Here is a 17080-nt window from a genome sequence, read left to right as displayed (position 1 = left end):
AAGATGAAAACAGAATTAAACCCCAGCCTGATGCGTTTCTGAGGTTCCTGACTCTGACCGTCCCTCAAACGCCTCTCTGGGCGTTTCCTTCCGTCGCTTTTACTTTCGCTTTCGTGAATGTTGTGGCGCAGTTGATCGTCTCGAAGTTAAGGTAACGTTAGCAGTCTGTACTGTTTTCCTGGCTGACATCAGCTGTGTGCAGCTTAGTTTCAGCATAAATCTGCTTCGTTTTATGTGAGATCAGAGTCTGGGAACGAGACAGAAACAGTTGATGATCAGCAGCTGAACTCGATGTTACTGTGGATCCACTGACTGATGTCTGTAGGCAGCTTCTCCTGCCTCCGTCAGTCTGTGGCTGTATGGGCTCAAATTGTGGTCATAAATATTTTGTACTTGTAAATCAGGATTTGTAGGTGGAAAAATAATTTGTGTGTGGACTTAGCCAAGGAATACGTGTGAAACTCTGCACTCAAGTTTCAAGTTACAAGTACGTCCCTATTTTTCTGCCTTTCATCTGATTGGCCAATGTCATGTCAATCACAAATTTAACAATCCAATCAGAGAACAGGTGGGTTTGTTCAGGGTTCAGGGCCCTGTTTCAGGAAGCCGGTTTAGTGCAAACTCTGAGTAAGTATACCCTGAGTTAATGAAAACTCTGGGTTTTCGGTTTCACAAAGCGAGTTTAGATTAATCCTGAGTGAGTTACTATGACGACACACTCCGTGAAGCTCACCTGCCCCCTAGCAGGTTTACTTCAACTAACCCTGACTTTCTCCGCCTCTGTGTTGGAAACCTGACTGTAGGAAGTGTCAGACATGGCGTGCCCCTTCCTTGAAGAGCCAGTAGATCAGGGCTGCCCAATCCCAGTCCTCGAGCGCTACCGTCCTGCAGCTTTTAGATGCATCCCTACTCCAACACAGCTGAATCAAATGGTTTGATCTCTTCAGCATGCCATCATGTTTGGCAAAGGCCTGATAACAAGCCATTCATTTGATTCAGGTGTGTGGGAACAAGGATGCATCTAAAAGCTGCAGGACGGTAGCGCTCGAGGACTGGGATTGGGCACCCCTGCAGTAGATGTTGAAGCCCAAATTCTCTGCAGAGCTCTCCGCCGGGAGAGAGTGATCAGAGCGCGTTTGGACATTTTATCATTTCCTGATGATTTCCTGTGTGAACGTTACCGTTTTTCAGCACAATCTATAAGTTATTTGAATAACATCCTCAGGCCTAATATTGCTCATGTGACACATCGTGGACATTCTCTCAGTTCTGTACATATTATTTGTATTGCACTTCGGTTTTTTGCAAACGGGAGCTTTCTGTATAATATTGATGACGCTGAGCACGTTTCCAAGGCTACCGTCTGTCGGGCAGTCAGGAATGTTACAGTTGCACTGAAACGTCTCCTGCACTCGTCTGTGGTGTTCCCCGGTCACAGACCCACAAGATTTATCAAAGAGGGATTCCACAAAATTGCAGGTATCAGGATGAACAAAACTTAATTTATGATGTGGTGATACTTGAACTACTTAAATTTTACATTTATTCTCACGGTTCCCAGGCGTGATTGGCTGTATAGATGGCACTCACATTCCAATCATTGCTCCTTCAGTAAATGAAGGAGACTATGTGAACAGGAAGTCTTTCCACAGCATTAATGTACAGGTACATAGTTCCCTGTAGCATTTCAAACTAACAAATCATTTCATTATAGTAATGGATGCTAATTTGTGTTCTCTGCACTGTGAAGATCATATGTGATGCTGCCAACATTATCACAAATGTGGAAGCCAAGTGGCCAGGCTCTGTGAGTGGTGGTGGTGGAGGACCCCCACCTGTTTTTCGGGCCTCCGCTCTTTTTCTAGTGGCCATAACAGGTCACATTTGAGCATACAGAGTAAGCAAATATGTACTTGTAATGTGCTCAGATAATTTCAATAAGTGCTTACAGAAAGAAAATTAATGTAGCCTCTAACTGCAATTGATTTACATGGGACAAACAGACCAAGCACTATGGCTCATAATACAATTACACCTCACCTGTTTGGACTATATTTTTATATTTCATTTTTACTTGCTGCCAGGAACGTTTGGGGCCTGTTGGGTTGCACCTGCGCTCACATCACATCACAAAATAAAATGTATAAAATAAAAAATGAAATATAATAAATAACATGTTAAATGGGTGGAAATCCCTAGATCAATGTTTATATTAACACTCACGCATTGACTCTGTCGGCTATGTTTTGCCATGCATGCTCCCTTTCTTTGGCACCTGAGGCTGTGTTACTTTTTTTCTGCAAAATTTGCATGTTATCGGCATATGCTGCCATCAGAATTTCGGCCTCAAGCGCTGTAACATACATTGACCGCGCCTTCTTTCCCTCCGTCTCCATGGTGACTCGCTTAATCTGTGCTCCACTAATCAGGGCTTTATGTATCCTCGTGCGCGCGCTTAACTTGGGGTTAAAGCAACTCCGCGTTGATTGAACTACTTGTTATCAGCCTTTCTGAAACCGAATATTCCGAGTTGGACAGTTCGGGGTTACTCAACCCTGAGTATCGTTTTTCACTCTGAGTTTTCTAAACCGGCTTCCTGAAATAGGGCCCTGGTTAGGTTTAGGCTGTTATTGTGCTTCAGGCTGAAATATGAGGAGTAAGGAGTGGGGCTGGTTAGCCCTCATGACCCTCACCATAACACATACGTCACAGGACAGTGTTTACCACAGAAACTCCATGAAATGATCAATGAGAACTTTAGAAACCCGTCAGTGTGATGCTTCCAGTACAACAGCACCTCTGAGTGTGTGTGTTTGCCTCTCAGACTAACTCCACCCTGACATCAAGAAGATGGAGGAAGAGGATGGAGCAGGATCTGCAGCATCCAGCTGTTTGTCTGTGAGGAGTGACTGGTCCAAAGGAGAACCTCCAGACTTCAGTAATGAACCTGCAGCAACAATGTAAGAGAGCTGCTGACTCATTTATTCAGTGTAAATAATGATTTTTGATGCAATGGGAGAAGAAAAATGACAAAAACAGTTTTAAAAATAAGGATTAAAATATTACAAACTATGTTTTTGAGTTTCCTGATGTAGCACAAAAATATATGAACATAACTGTATATAGGACAGATATTTACGGTTCTTTTAGGCAGCACCAAAAAACAAAAAGACTATTTTAAGCTGTCTGAGGTAGTGAGTCAACATGTCACACTGGGTCAAAGGTCAGGGAGTAAAAGTGTGTTTTAAAGAGCAACATGTCAAAGGGTATTATTGAAAAGTTTAACAAAAGACTGTTATGTGACAAAGAGTAAGTACATTATTTTTATGAGTTTCAGATTGTTCATCATGTCTTTAATTTAACATTTCCATTTTTTCCTTCCTATCTCATGAAGCTGTTACATTTATTGTGTGGAGATCAGGGAGATATGTTACTGTTACTGTCATAACCATTATCATTACCATTGCATTAATCATCATTTCATCAAAGCATTTATTGATGCTGTTGGTATTACGTTAAAACTTGTTTTACAGGTGTTATCATAATCCCATATTAACCTTTATTCCAGGTGCAGTTATAACTATTTTTATACACATCTTGCAGTTTGTGCTTTTAAAGAGTTTAAGCTCAGTCTGATAATTGATGGTCAGAAGCTTCGTCTGGCGCGATGTCGCGATGCCGATCTATTGTGCAAAGTGACTTAGAGGTATGGAAGGATTGCCTACACGCTTACAAAACACACATGATACAAGTATTCATTATTATCTTTTATTCGTTTATATCCTTTTTATTGAGCTTTGAGTAGTGGCATTTGATTAAAGCATTTATTCAATATATTACACATATAGTTTCAGTTAAATTGTTACACATATGAGAGTCTGGGTGTGAGCTTTAGTAGGCGAGAGGTGAGACAGAGTGCAATTGAGGTCGAGACATCCACACACACACACACACACACACACACACACACACACACACACACACACACACACACACACCGTAGGTAGACTTATATTCTAGGTAAGAGTTCAGACATATTTTGCTTGTAACTGCATTTTGTGCCTGCATAAGTGATAGTTTGCTGCAGGACGTGCGTCTGATGTTCCAGGGATAAGTGAAAGCAAGACGAGCTACAGGAAGCACCTGGCGTGGAGACGATGTTCTTTTCAAACTTTGTCAAAAGTTGTCAACAGAACATTTGTGTTTTTAACTTATGCAAGTATCTGCTCTGACGCAAGAGGGGGCGTAATAATACCCTGATGTTATAAAAGCAACTGCTTGTGTGCTTTTGGGCGGAGATCGACGCTGATTGTGTAACGGTGTTCATCTCCCTACGCATGTGTTCATTAAAATCATCGTTTGACCTAATTCTTCTGGACCTTCGTTGTTTTGTTCTCATCCTCAATAATACGCGACAATTGTTTTTCTTTTAGGATCAATAAGAGGCCAGAATCTCCTGGACCTGAACCCAGCTGTGTTTCCTTAAAGAGCAACGAGTCAAAGGATGTTGGTGTTCACTTTAAAGGCTGTTCTTCTGCTGCTGAGAGGTAATGTGTGTCTAGATGTTGTTCCTGACTCTGTATTTCTGAATAGATCCTCATGTTTAATATCAGCTCAGCTCTTTTTCACACACATTTCTATGTTGGTATGTGAAGCGGTGTGTGTTGGAGTGTTTCCACAAACACAGCAGTCAGAGTGGAAAGAGTGGATGTTGTAGGAGGTGTTTGTGTAGTGAAGAGGCTGAGTGTCTGTAGGACTCCAGCTGCTCCAGCAGGTGTCTCCTTTGTGCTTTGCTTCAAACACAGTGTAGGGAGGAGCTTCCACTCAGGTGTTTCAGGTGTTGCTGGATGGAGGAGGACAAATAGTTTTTCCCTTCAGTGACACTTCAGCAGCTCAATGTTCTGGGAGATGTTTGTCTTTATGAAGGTTTATGGATTCTTGTTCTTACTTTGGTTAAACTGAGCAATACATTTTCCATCTAACATTTAAAGTAAATTTCCAGGTGAATAAAAGATCTGCAGCTGCAGCCTCTGTGATGTTTCACAGTCTGAAAGTAACAAATTCAACCAGAGTTCAAACAAAGGCTTAATATACGTGTGTGTTTGATATAATGCCAACAAGTACAAACAGGTGTTCTTACAGGTCTTAATCACAGAGGTCTGATAAGTCTGGTGACTTTCACACTCAGCAATTTTGCTGCCTTTTATTTTATATTGGCCTTTTTAAATCCCTTCAAAGTCTCCCACATTCATACAGAGCTTTTAACACCAAACTCCTTTACAGTCCTTCTCCTCTCACACACGATCACACGACTGATTTGTCTGCAGCAGCTGTGTTACTGCTAGTATTTTATTATGTGTGTAATCTCCTCATATTGTTCCTGTGGTTTAGTTTGACTTCCTTCTGCAAACTCAGCTGCTCTGTTGCTGATACACGTCTCCATGAATATGATTGATCAGATGCTGCCAACACCATGTGTTTCATGTGAGCGCTCAGCTGAAACCCTGGGTTGACTTATCGAGTTAATAACAAGCTTCACGTGACTGTGAATGCTAAAGTGAATCCAGATAAAGGAAAGAGACCCTGCTAATGTTGGACTCACTTCTTAGTGTAGATCCCAGGAGGAAGTTCAACATAGCCATTCTTTGTGCTAGCTCGACCAAACCTGAGAGCACAGTGCAGGATAATGATCATCATCTGTCTCTGTCAAGGACATTTAAAATCCACAAATAACAAACATAATTATATTTGATCATTAAAAATATGTTTTCACTTAAAAAAGCATGAGCACACTGGTGGATTACAGAAACATGAAAACTCGTTAACAGTAAAGTTAATTTAGGCGTAAGATTTTATCATTGAGTTTAAAGTCTCTGCTGCAGCGAGGTGAGCTGTTAGTTACAAGAACTCTCTGATTTAAATGATTTTGATGTTTCCTGGTTTCTAAAATGCATCTCTGTAGCAGAGCAGTGTCTCCAAGGATACACAGGCTCAGCTGTAACTGTCAGTTTATCTGGTTTAAGACACATTTGGACTCAATTGGCTGTTTTTAACTATGTATTTTAATCAGAGGTGTAAATCTAGACCTCACACATCTGGATCCTAAACTATGATAGAAACAGCTGCTAGCAGTGGGTAGTTTGACTTTGATACGCTGCTCTAGAAAGCAAACAAAGGTTTGTGCAGCTCCTCTTCAGAAAAGTGTTCAGAGAGCAGCTGCTGTATTAGACAAAGGCTCGTCGTGTGAGCCCAGATGTGTGTAACAGCTGGATGAAGGAGAACCATCACAGTCGCGTCTCCATCCCGCCTTTATTAATGAACTTCCTGTTGCTTGCAGATGACAGGAACACAAAGTGTTTGTGCCACGTGATGCTGCAGGATTTGTTAACGTGTCCATGATGGTAACATCTCCTCGTCTAACTGCAAACACATGAGCGCTCCTAACGGCAGCTATCACAGCCACACAGGCAGACTGTGTCTCACTGTTGCATTCAGGGACATTTGTTTTCCTGTAAAAAGCTGAACTCTAATCTAAGAGGACTGTTACTGACAGGAAACAGCTGCATTATCTGCAGTCTGTGTGATCACAGCTGCTTCAATCACTTCATCAGAGAATTGATCATTGAATAAAACATGTTTGTGTCTGCAGAGGTCAGAGGTCACAGTCTGCAGGATCCAGCTGTCCATCTGTGAGGAGTGATGGGTCCAAAGGTCACCCTCCAGACTTCAGTGCTGAACCAACGAGGTCAGAGAACTGTGATGACTCCTTTACATGTTTGTGTTTTCCTGGATAAATATGACCAAAGATTCATTAAAAAGATAAAAATCTTAGACTTTGTCCTGTAGCGCTGTGTGGCAGGCAGGATTGGACCCAAACACAACAGGATGAAGTCAAAGAGGCAGCTTTATTTCAGCTGTGAACATGCAAACAGCAGAAATAAGGAAACATAACTGTAGGTTAGGTTAGGTAAGGAAAACACGTCTCTGCCTAGTCTTGAAAATCTAATCTTATCATCCATTGTTCTTCTAGGGCCTCTTCTTCTTGTGGCCTCAGCTAACTGCTAATATTTAAATGGCTAACATTAACATGTGTGCCAGCCAGGTTCACATTTATGATGAACTATGATTAATTAACTGATGTTGAAACTGGAGCTTTACTGACCTCTGAAATTCCTCCTAAAGTGTTGTTCAGTGTTGTGACAGTCAGCTGCTTCAGCTGCTGCTGGGATGGGCTGTGGCAAAGAGAACAGAGAAAATCCAAATCAGAGTTTTTCTCTGAATTAAAAGCAAGGAAACAACAATATATTCTACATGGTGAAACTGATGGTTTATGGTGTTTGGGTCTGTTTTTCTGTATTTATGCAGATAAAGTGTAAACTCAGATGAATTATACCATCAAATGTTAAAGGAAAATATCAGGATGAGTGTCTGTGAGCTGAGAAGGACGTGAAGCGAGCAGTTTATCCCAGAGCTGAAGCTGCTCTGTGTGCAGAGATGAGCTCAGATTCCTGCTGTGATTGATCAACAGTCACAGAAATGTAGACTTGTAGTTATTACTGCAGTATGGTCACAGCAGATACTGATAAACATGTATTATGAGGATGGATGATCAAGTTTCTCACTCTCTCCTTTAAATCTCAGTTTTTTCTTCTTCACAGTTTATCTGTTAATTTATTAATGAATAACACTGAAAGAGTTTCTGTTATATTTCCCCTTGAACATCAGCTTATTAGGGCGGCATTAGGAAATAGCCCCCCTCCAAAGAATGAATAAATGAATGATGATAATAATAAAATGATTCAAAAGCAGAGCTCAGAGTGGTAGAATGGTCAAACATGGATCCACGGGTGGTTCAACTGCATTTGGTGACGTGACTAAAGCAAATCTTTCAAATAATCCCACCATCAACGGGATGTTGTCTCCTTTACTACGGTTACTTTACTTGGTCACCGTGTGAATTTCTTTGAAATGAACCAAATTCTTTTATTTGTCGGTTGTTGCATATTTAACCTCTACAGTCAGGAAAGGAGGAGATGAGGCCTCAACAATGTTGGGTTGTAGCTGTGGTTCAGGTTAGAGTGAGTGTCCATGGAATAAATGTAAGTCAGTGAACTGGAAACATGACTGTGTTCAAACTTTGTTTCCTTTTTATAATGAGTCTAATCAAAGGTGGACAGAAGTATCTCCACTGTGACTTTTCTGTGTCACCATCAGAGCTTCTGCACAGTGTGGAGAAAGATCCAGAAGCAGAGCTGGACTGCAGACAGCCAGTCAGAGCAGCTGTGTACAAAGTAAGACTGAACATCTGTCTGCTGATGGACTCATTTCTGAAAACTGGACTTCTTGTGTTGTTCAGACATTGAAGAGTTTTCTTTCTCTTTAGTCTCATTGTTTTTCTTTCTTTCAGCAGATGTTGGTCTGCAGGAGGTTTTAGATGAACATAAGATCAGTCTGAGGAGGAGATGTGAACGTGTGACTGAAGGAAGTGATGAAACAGGAAGTAGAACACTCCTCAACAGGCTCTACACTGAGCTCTACATCACAGAGGGACAGAGTGAAGAGGTTCATACCCAACATGAGGTGAGGCAGCTGGAGACAGCTTCCAAGATGGACGCCCTCCATGACGCTCCAATCAGGTGCCAGGACATCTTTAAAGCCTTACCTGACCAACAGAGACCCATCAGAGTGGTTCTGACCAACGGCGTGGCTGGTGTTGGAAAAACCTTCTCAGTGCAGAAGTTCACTCTGGACTGGGCAGAGGGCTTGGAGAACCAACATGTCAGTGTGGTGGTTCTGCTTTCATTCAGGGAGCTGAACCTGATCAGAGATGAGCAGTACAGTCTTCTGGAGCTGCTCCATGTTTTCCATCCAACATTACAGAAGGTCACAGCAGAGAAGCTGGCTGTCTCTCAGCTTTTGTTCATCTTTGACGGCCTGGATGAAAGCAGACTTTCATTGGATTTCACCAACAGGAAGCTGCTGTCTGATGTCACACAAAAGTCATCAGTCAGCCAGCTGCTGACAAACCTCATCCAGGGGAATCTGCTTCCCTCGGCTCTCGTCTGGATAACTTCCCGACCCGCAGCAGCCAATCAGATCCCTCCTACATGTGTTGACAGGCTAACAGAAGTACGAGGCTTCACTGACGCCCAGAAGGAGGAGTACTTCAGGAGGAGATTCAGTGATGAAGAGCTGTCCAGCAGAATCATCTCCCACATGAAGACATCCAGGAGCCTCCACATCATGTGTAGTATCCCAGTCTTCTGCTGGATCACTGCTACAGTTCTGGAGCACATGTTGACTACAGAGCAGAGAGGAGAGCTGCCCAAGACCCTGACTGACATGTACTCACACTTCCTGCTGGTTCAGACAAAGAGGAAGAAGAACAAGTACCATGAGGGACGTGAGACGAGTCCACAGGAGCTGACGGAGGCTGACAGGGAAGTTCTTCTGAAGCTGGGGAGGCTGGCGTTTGAACATCTGGAGAAAGGAAACATCATGTTCTACCAAGAAGACCTGGAGCAGTGTGGTCTGGATGTGACAGAGGCCTCGGTGTACTCAGGAGTTTGTACAGAGATCTTCAAAAGAGAGTGTGTGATCTTCCAGAAACCAGTCTACTGCTTTGTTCATCTGAGCATTCAGGAGTTTCTGGCTGCTGTCTACATGTTCCACTGTCACACCAGCAGGAAGACAGAGGTGCTGAAGATGTTTCTAAAATCAGAATCTTTCACCAAGATGATTTTCAATCTTTTTGATGACAAAGATCTCCAATCACTTGATGTATTTCTGAGGAGAGTCATGGAGAAATCCCTCCAGAGTAAAAACGGCCACCTGGACCTGTTTGTTCGCTTCCTTCATGGCCTCTGTCTGGAGTCCAACCAGAGACTCTTAGGAGGTCTGCTGGGTCAGACAGAGATCAGTCCAGGAACCATCCAGAGAGTCATCAACAACCTGAAGAAGATGAACAGTGATGAAATCTCTCCTGACAGAAGCATCAACATCTTCCACTGTCTGATGGAGATGAACGACCTCTCAGTACATCAGGAGATCCAAGAGTTCCTGAAGTCAGAGAACAGATCAGAGAAGAAACTCTCTGAGATCCAGTGCTCAGCTCTGGCCTTCATGCTGCAGATGTCAGAGGAGGTTCTGGATGAGTTGGACCTGCAGAAGTACAAAACATCAAAGCGGGGACGACAGAGACTGATTCCAGCTGTGAGGAACTGCAGAAAGGCTGGGTGAGTCCAGATGTGATCATTAACATCATTGATCAGTGTAGGTTAGTAGTTTAATTTTGAAAATAAAATCAGATTGTAACCACAAAGTGTTTGTGTCCGTACGCTGCAACCTTCCACACCATTCCTTTATTGTACAGACTCAGCAGCAGCTCCATGGATCCCAAATCCAAGAGTGGAGAACAGATTTGAAGTGTGTCACATCCATGCAGTCACAGCTGTTTCCACCATGTTTCCACTGATATTAATCCTGTTCAATGACACGTTTCATATCAGTGAATATGTTCTTTAGGACGTCCACTGACATGTTTAAGTGTCCTGCTGGAAATCACTCAAATCATCCATGAAATCCATGAAAAATCCTTTTAGTGTTTCTAACTTCACCCTCTGTCCTCTCTCTCTCTCCATCCTCCTCACTGCTTCTTTCACTGATAATCACACAAACATCGTATTCAGCTACAAAATAACACAATAATATCATCTGATGATCATTATTATAAGAGCAGGATCCATATTTGATATCAGAGTAACACACTGCTTGGTTATGTGCAGTCATCATCAGTGACTGTGGGTCAAACAGAAGCTCTCTGATTGGTTGCTGACCTTGGTCACCTGTCCACTCTCACCTGTTTGTGTTTGCTCTCTCTTTGCTGTCTCCATCCTCTCTCTCCTTTCTCTCCCTCTCTGTCTTTGTACGTCACTCAGGTCCAATGGAAACAGTGACATTTACAAACCAATCAAAGACAAACTGATCCATGTCAGGTTATAACAATATTCAAAGTGAATACAGGCTGCTGCTGGACACAGACAGGTAACATCATTTTGACTTGCTGTCACCTGGATCTGGACTCATAAACACTGAAGCCCTGAACAGGAATACAAATCATTTTCTGCCAACTAGCGACACAGCAGCAGATAATGGCTCAGAAAGCTCAAATGAGCCAATCATTTCTGTGTTTAGTTCCCCTGAAATCAGATCTGATATCAGCAGCTCTGAGTTCATTCATCATTATTGTCCAGTGATGAGATTTCTGCTCCGTTTGGTAACAGTCAGCAGGTTTTTCCTGCGTGTGGACGTGAACAGTCGTACCTGACAGCAGGTAGCAAACAGAGATCATCTTTCCAGCTGGAACTCTTCACTGAGCTGAACTCATTCAAAATGTTCTGGAGTCAAAACAGGAAACAGTCCAAATGTGTGTCTTCACTCTGACTCTGGATCAGATCTCAGTGACAGACTGTGGACATTATGGAAGCCTAAATGTGACACCATCTTCCTCCTTCATCTGCAGATTAAAGCCAAACAAAGATTCTCATTAAAAGTCTGCAGGTCTGAGAGAGACTCAATCGTTGTGTCATGTCAAACACAGTAAGAGGAGCTGAAGCACAGATGTGAAGAGCAGATTCATCAGATTATGACCTCACTCTGTTTTGTCTTCATATACATTCAGTCTGTGTTTATAATGCAGATTTTCTGCTTTTATAATAACACATTTTATATTTTCTATCATCACAGACTGACTCAGTGTGGACTCTCAGAGTCTCACTGTGAAGTTGTGGCCTCAGCTCTGAAGTCCAACCCCTCCCATCTGACACAGCTGGACATGAGTGACAACCTCAACCTGCAGGATTCAGGTGTGAAGCTTCTGTGTGCTGGACTGGAGAGTCCAAACTGTCGACTGGAGACTCTGAGGTGAGTTCACTGACTGCGGCTGTTGTTGTTTTTCTATATTTCAGGTCTTTGATGTTTGAAACTTTCTTTAGTTCCTAAATGTTCAGGATGTGTCTGAAGACAAATGTGAAGAAGTTTGAGTGCTTTCAGAAATGTTGTCTTTCCAAACGACTGAACAACAGTTTTTCCTTTTGGCTCCAAACAGAAGTGACAGACTTGAGCAGGGTTCATTTAAAGGCTGACAGAAGTGGAGTGGTGACGGGGAGATGTTTGACAGGACAGTGTTTCAGCCTCCACAGGTTCATGTTGTGCTCCATCAGTCAGTGAAGATGAAGTCAGTGCTGATGAGGCTGTAGAGTGTGTGAGGGATGTGAATGAGGATGATGAAGATCTGATGATAGCAGATAAAAACAGGCTGCAGAGACTTTGAGCCATACAGGGCACACAGTGTGTGTACAGAACAGCTGAAATCATTATGGAGGCCTCACTGGGATATGGAAGCATCACAGTACAGCTTCAGTGAAGCATTAAAGTCTCTGATATGAGATGAGAAATGAAGCAGCCAGAGCTTTTTCATGAGTGGAAATCCACTGTGACTGTGAGCTGCTGCTACAGCCTCCAGATTAGCCAGCAGCTCATCCTGCTCAACATTTCCTCACCAACTCTAATGGAAGTGTGATGTTTTCAGCTGGAGTGATGGTCAGGGTGGCCTCCCTCTCCTCTTCTTCTCCTCTTCCTCTTTCATTTGTAAAGCCACTTCTGCTGCTTTCATTCATTTGGAAGTCCTGTAGCTGAGTTTGGGAGAGACTAACAGCCTCGGCAGCAGAGGGGAGAAAGGCTGTAACACCACCACTTTACTCTGTTCTACCTGTCACATCATTTTATCAGGAAACAAATATGCTCATGTTTTTACTATGTTTGTCTTGAAGATGTAAGAAGATCACATGGTGCTTTTTATTATTGTGTTGGTTTGTTTCCTGTCTCTTGGATGGAGCCCAGCTGTGCGTGGCCCCTGGGCCTGTGGTCAGAGTGTGTGCTGGATAATCCGGCCCAGGATGAGGCCAAACTGACATGGGATGAAATGTCTGTCACATAATTGAGCTTAGTGTAGTTTCATTTCTGCACAATTTAAAAACAACCAAAACTTTGTTCTGTCTTTTCTATGTTATACTGTAGACTTTCTTTGATACTGTGTCCAAAAGGAGCAGCTTTTACTTTGAAGGGGAGGCGTCTCTGTTTCCTCTTCAGGTTGGATGATGGAAGCAAATTAGTGTGTGATGTTCTTTCAGTGTTGCACTTTGTAGACGCTCCCTGAGCACTGGTCTCACAGCCAGCTGCACATAGAGACCAGTGTTGTTAGTCCAGGTCAGAAGATGACTTGTTGGAATGAAAATGAGCTTGTAGTTTGTCTGCTTTAATAATGTGACTGGAAAAAGGTGTTGGACTTCAAATATGTCCATTTCTTTCACACTTCACCTTTAAAAGTGAAGCCTTGTGGTTCCTGGAAGGAAAAACACGACTTTTTCAAGTCTTTGTCCTGTTTTTATGAGAAATGTACGACTTTAATGTGAAACATTCAGAGTTTTTTCTCTTGTTGTGTTTGTTTGAAGCTGCTTCCTGTTGGCTTCAGCTGTTTGGAGTTTCCATTTTCTAAACTTCTACATTCTGAACCTTCTTCAGCTCTGAACAGATGATGAAACACTGAATGATTTCAAGCTCACACTTTGTCTAATAAACTTACATCTTTCATTCTTTATACAGATTGTGGGACTGTGGTTTGTCAGAGATCAGCTGTGATTATCTGGCAGCAGCACTGAAGTCCAACCCCTCCCATCTGACAGAGCTGGACCTGAGCGGCAACAACAAGCTGCAGGATTCAGGAGTGAAGCATCTGTGTGGTTTCCTGGAGAGTCCAGGATGTGGACTTGAAACTCTGAGGTCAGTCAGCATGTTTTAGTTGTGCTGAGATGAATATGATGTGAAAGTTGTGCTGACACTAAACTGCAGACATCAGGCTGATATTATACTGATCCACACTGAGGATCTTCATGGTAAAGTCTGTTTTCTTCTTCTCTGGTTTAGTCCATTGACTGCAGCAGAACAATGTTCACATTTCAAACAGTGAGACTCAACGTATGGCCCGCGGCCCACACGCGGCCTGCCCACCTTTCCTGATTCAGAGAGAGGGGACCCTGATTAACTGTGTAGTGTTCTTCCTCACAGTTCTAAGTATCAGACACAACAATGAATAATCCACAGCTGACTGTCTTTAGCAGGTCAAAGGTCACGGCACACAGCAGACAGTGGGAAATATTATAATTCTGATCATTTATCAGCACATATCCATATGTATAAAAACAAAGCTGACACTGTGAGACTTGATCAGAGGTGTGATCATCACAGCAGAGGCCTTTGTGTCAAAGTCACTGAGGATCAAACAGAAACACATGAAGCAGATTTTCCTGTTCTGGCTTTTTATAGCAGATAACCTTCAAAATATTCTGCAGTCCATCAAAAACTGAAGCAAACCATGAATCAACATGTGAACATGAGCTGATGCTGCTGAAGTGAAGCAAAGTTACAGAGGTTTGATTACAGACACAGCTGAGAGTTTGTAATCTGTCATCATTTTAAAAGGTTTAAATTTCTTCAGTATTGAACAGCAGAAATGAGACTTTGTTTTGGGAGGCCGACAGCAGTGAACACAACAGCAGACTGGTGCGTAATAAGCAGTGAATAATGCAGGAAACAGATTTTTGAAGGTAAACTGTTCTTGAAGTACACTGAGAGAGAGAGAGCTGTGCAGGAAGTAAACGTCAAAGTCAGAGAGAATTCATGACGATGTTCATCAAACGTAAAGCGTAGTTTGGATCTTCTTCTGCTGCTGGTTCAGTCAGTTTTGGTTGGAGGCAGATGAAACCTGCAGCTTCAGGATCTGTGAGCTGTCCACTTTCAGCCCCGACGGCGTGTCCGTGTACGTGCCGTCGAGTGAACGATCCACGCTCTGTGTTTCCATCTTTGTGTGTTTAGCTGCTCTCATTTACTGTTTTATCTGTTTGCTTGTTGTTGAAATACTTTTGGGAGCTTTAACCTGAGATTCTGGCAAAATACATTTATATTAAAAATCGATTCAGGATTGAATGAATCAACATCACTTTATTCAAATTAAAACCATTTAAATAGGAAAATCCATTTTTTTACAGCCGCCTCTAATGCTGGGTAATGTCAGCTGGTCCATGTTCAGCTGGCTGTGAGGCTCAGGGAGCGTCTACAAAGTGCAACACTGAAAGAACATCATCCATAAATATTGAGTAATAACTGGACTCTCATACAGCGAGACTCAAATGCCTTTAAACATCAGCTTATCCTGCTGATCCAAGTCCAACACTGAGTTTGTAAAAACATGTTTGTCAATCATTTTGTTTGGTTTCTGAGGAAAATGATTCAATAACTTGCTGCTAATACACAACATTTCATCATATTTCCTCATAACCCTCTTTTGTCTGAGCATTTGATCCCATTTGAATTTGCAATAAAGGATCCACAGAGTTTGGTGACAATAATGACAGTAGATGTTTGTGTGAAAGTGCTGGAAGCAAATGAGTGTGTGATGTTCTTTCAGTGTTGCACTTTGTAGACGCTCCCTGAGCACTGGTCTCACAGCCAGCTACACATAGAGACCAGTGTTGTTAGTCCAGGTCAGAAGATGACTTGTTGGAATGAAAATGAGCTTGTAGTTTGTCTGCTTTAATAATGTGACTGGAAAAAGGTGTTGGACTTCAAATATGTCCATTTCTTTCACACTTCACCTTTAAAAGTGAAGCCTTGTGGTTCCTGGAAGGAAAAACACGACTTTTTCAAGTCTTTGTCCTGTTTTTATGATAAATGTACGACTTTAATGTGAAACATTCAGAGTTTTTTCTCTTGTTGTGTTTGTTTGAAGCTGCTTCCTGTTGGCTTCAGCTGTTTGTGTCACAAACATAAAGCAGGGACTCAAGCGCAGAGCAGGTTGACGTCTCAGAACACCATTTATTAACACACCAGTGCAATAATATATACAGTGACGGGGAAAATCCAGGGTTCCAGGGGATTAGGGGAAGGCTCTCTCTCTCACGCTCGCTCACGTCCTCACATCCGACTCACACACGTTCGTACCGCGGGGAGGTCACAGGTCCGGGAAGATAAACTGGAACAAGAAATCACTCACAAATCACGAAGGTAGGGTGTAAAGGTATAAGACCACGGGAGCTGGAAAGAAAGACTAACGTCAGTCGCACAATCATCCAGCGATGAGAAGATCTGTGACTAGGGATGGGTATCGAAAACCGGTTCTTGTTGAGAACCGGTTCCCACTGTTTCAATTCCTTCGATAAGGGAATTGTTTGCCATTTTTGCAAACGATTCCCTTATCGATTCCAGTCGCCCCGAATGACGTCACCACGTTGCGGAGCGTCATTTACCTGGCAGGAAACATGGCGGCTCAAACGCTAAAAAGTTTGGTTATACTTTACAAGAATGGATGACAACAGGGCAACTTGCAATACTTGCAAAGTAGATACTTCATTTAAGGGAGGAAACACTACGATTCGTTAAACATGTGTGTGGTTTTTACAGTCAAAATATCACTTTCTACTTGTATTTTAAATTTTGTCTGAATTTAGATAAATTGTGCTGATACAGTTGGTCAAAATGAGAAAATAACAGATTGGCAAGATAAACTGTTTTTAAAGGTAAAATATAGAGGCCACATCAAAAGTAGTCAAGAAGGGTTAAAGGCTAAAAGCAAAGTTGTCACCAAGTACTGTTTATATTTGTGTGTATTGCTGCAGCTTTTTTGAGTATTAATTTGGTGCCTTTGTGTGAAATAATGGTATTGTGAGTGATCCATATAGTCACAAAGAATAGCCACTTGTTTCTGTGCTACCAAAGTTCCCCGGCTTTCATTCAAAATGTGTTTATCGTCAGCACCTGCACATTAAACTACTTAAACATTATAAATGTCTTCAAGCTCACACTGAGGCCTGTGGGGTACTATCAGCCACTGAGACAGTACACACATTTATATGTGTTTGTATATGAATATTTCATACTTTAAGACTGCCTGTTTATTTAAGGGAGATGAACAAAATACATTGGAATTGTACAAAATAATATCATGGATGATAAATTAAATAGATTT

At 42.2% G+C, this 17080-nt stretch overlaps 2 protein-coding genes across 3 annotated transcripts in view; both read left to right on the top strand.

The window, feature by feature from the left end:
• LOC308393841 (NACHT, LRR and PYD domains-containing protein 12-like) overlaps window positions 1-17080 on the top strand; it is a 317425-nt gene that overhangs the window by 295584 nt on the left and 4761 nt on the right. The gene's annotated exons all lie outside the window — the stretch shown is intronic.
• The window catches only part of LOC308393937 (protein NLRC3-like), a 133423-nt gene continuing 116377 nt past the window's right edge, over window positions 35-17080 (top strand). The window contains exons 1-5 of one of the 2 annotated variants that reach the window (XM_080878004.1): window positions 35-151; window positions 2825-2960; window positions 8215-8291; window positions 8408-10235; window positions 11746-12185. In XM_080878004.1, the coding sequence (XP_080734130.1) occupies window positions 2851-2960; window positions 8215-8291; window positions 8408-10235; window positions 11746-11926 (2196 nt within the window). In that variant the 5' untranslated portion in view covers window positions 35-151; window positions 2825-2850 and the 3' untranslated portion in view covers window positions 11927-12185. Of the gene's footprint in view, window positions 152-2824; window positions 2961-8214; window positions 8292-8407; window positions 10236-11745; window positions 12186-17080 lie in introns of those variants that run through there. The other variant, XM_080878005.1, reaches the window with a different exon arrangement.

This window comes from Rhamphochromis sp. 'chilingali' (genome assembly GCF_963969265.1).
Source record: "Rhamphochromis sp. 'chilingali' genome assembly, chromosome: 1".
NCBI classification, from domain to species: domain Eukaryota; kingdom Metazoa; phylum Chordata; class Actinopteri; order Cichliformes; family Cichlidae; genus Rhamphochromis; species Rhamphochromis sp. 'chilingali'.
This window is presented reverse-complemented; position numbering and strand designations above follow the sequence as displayed.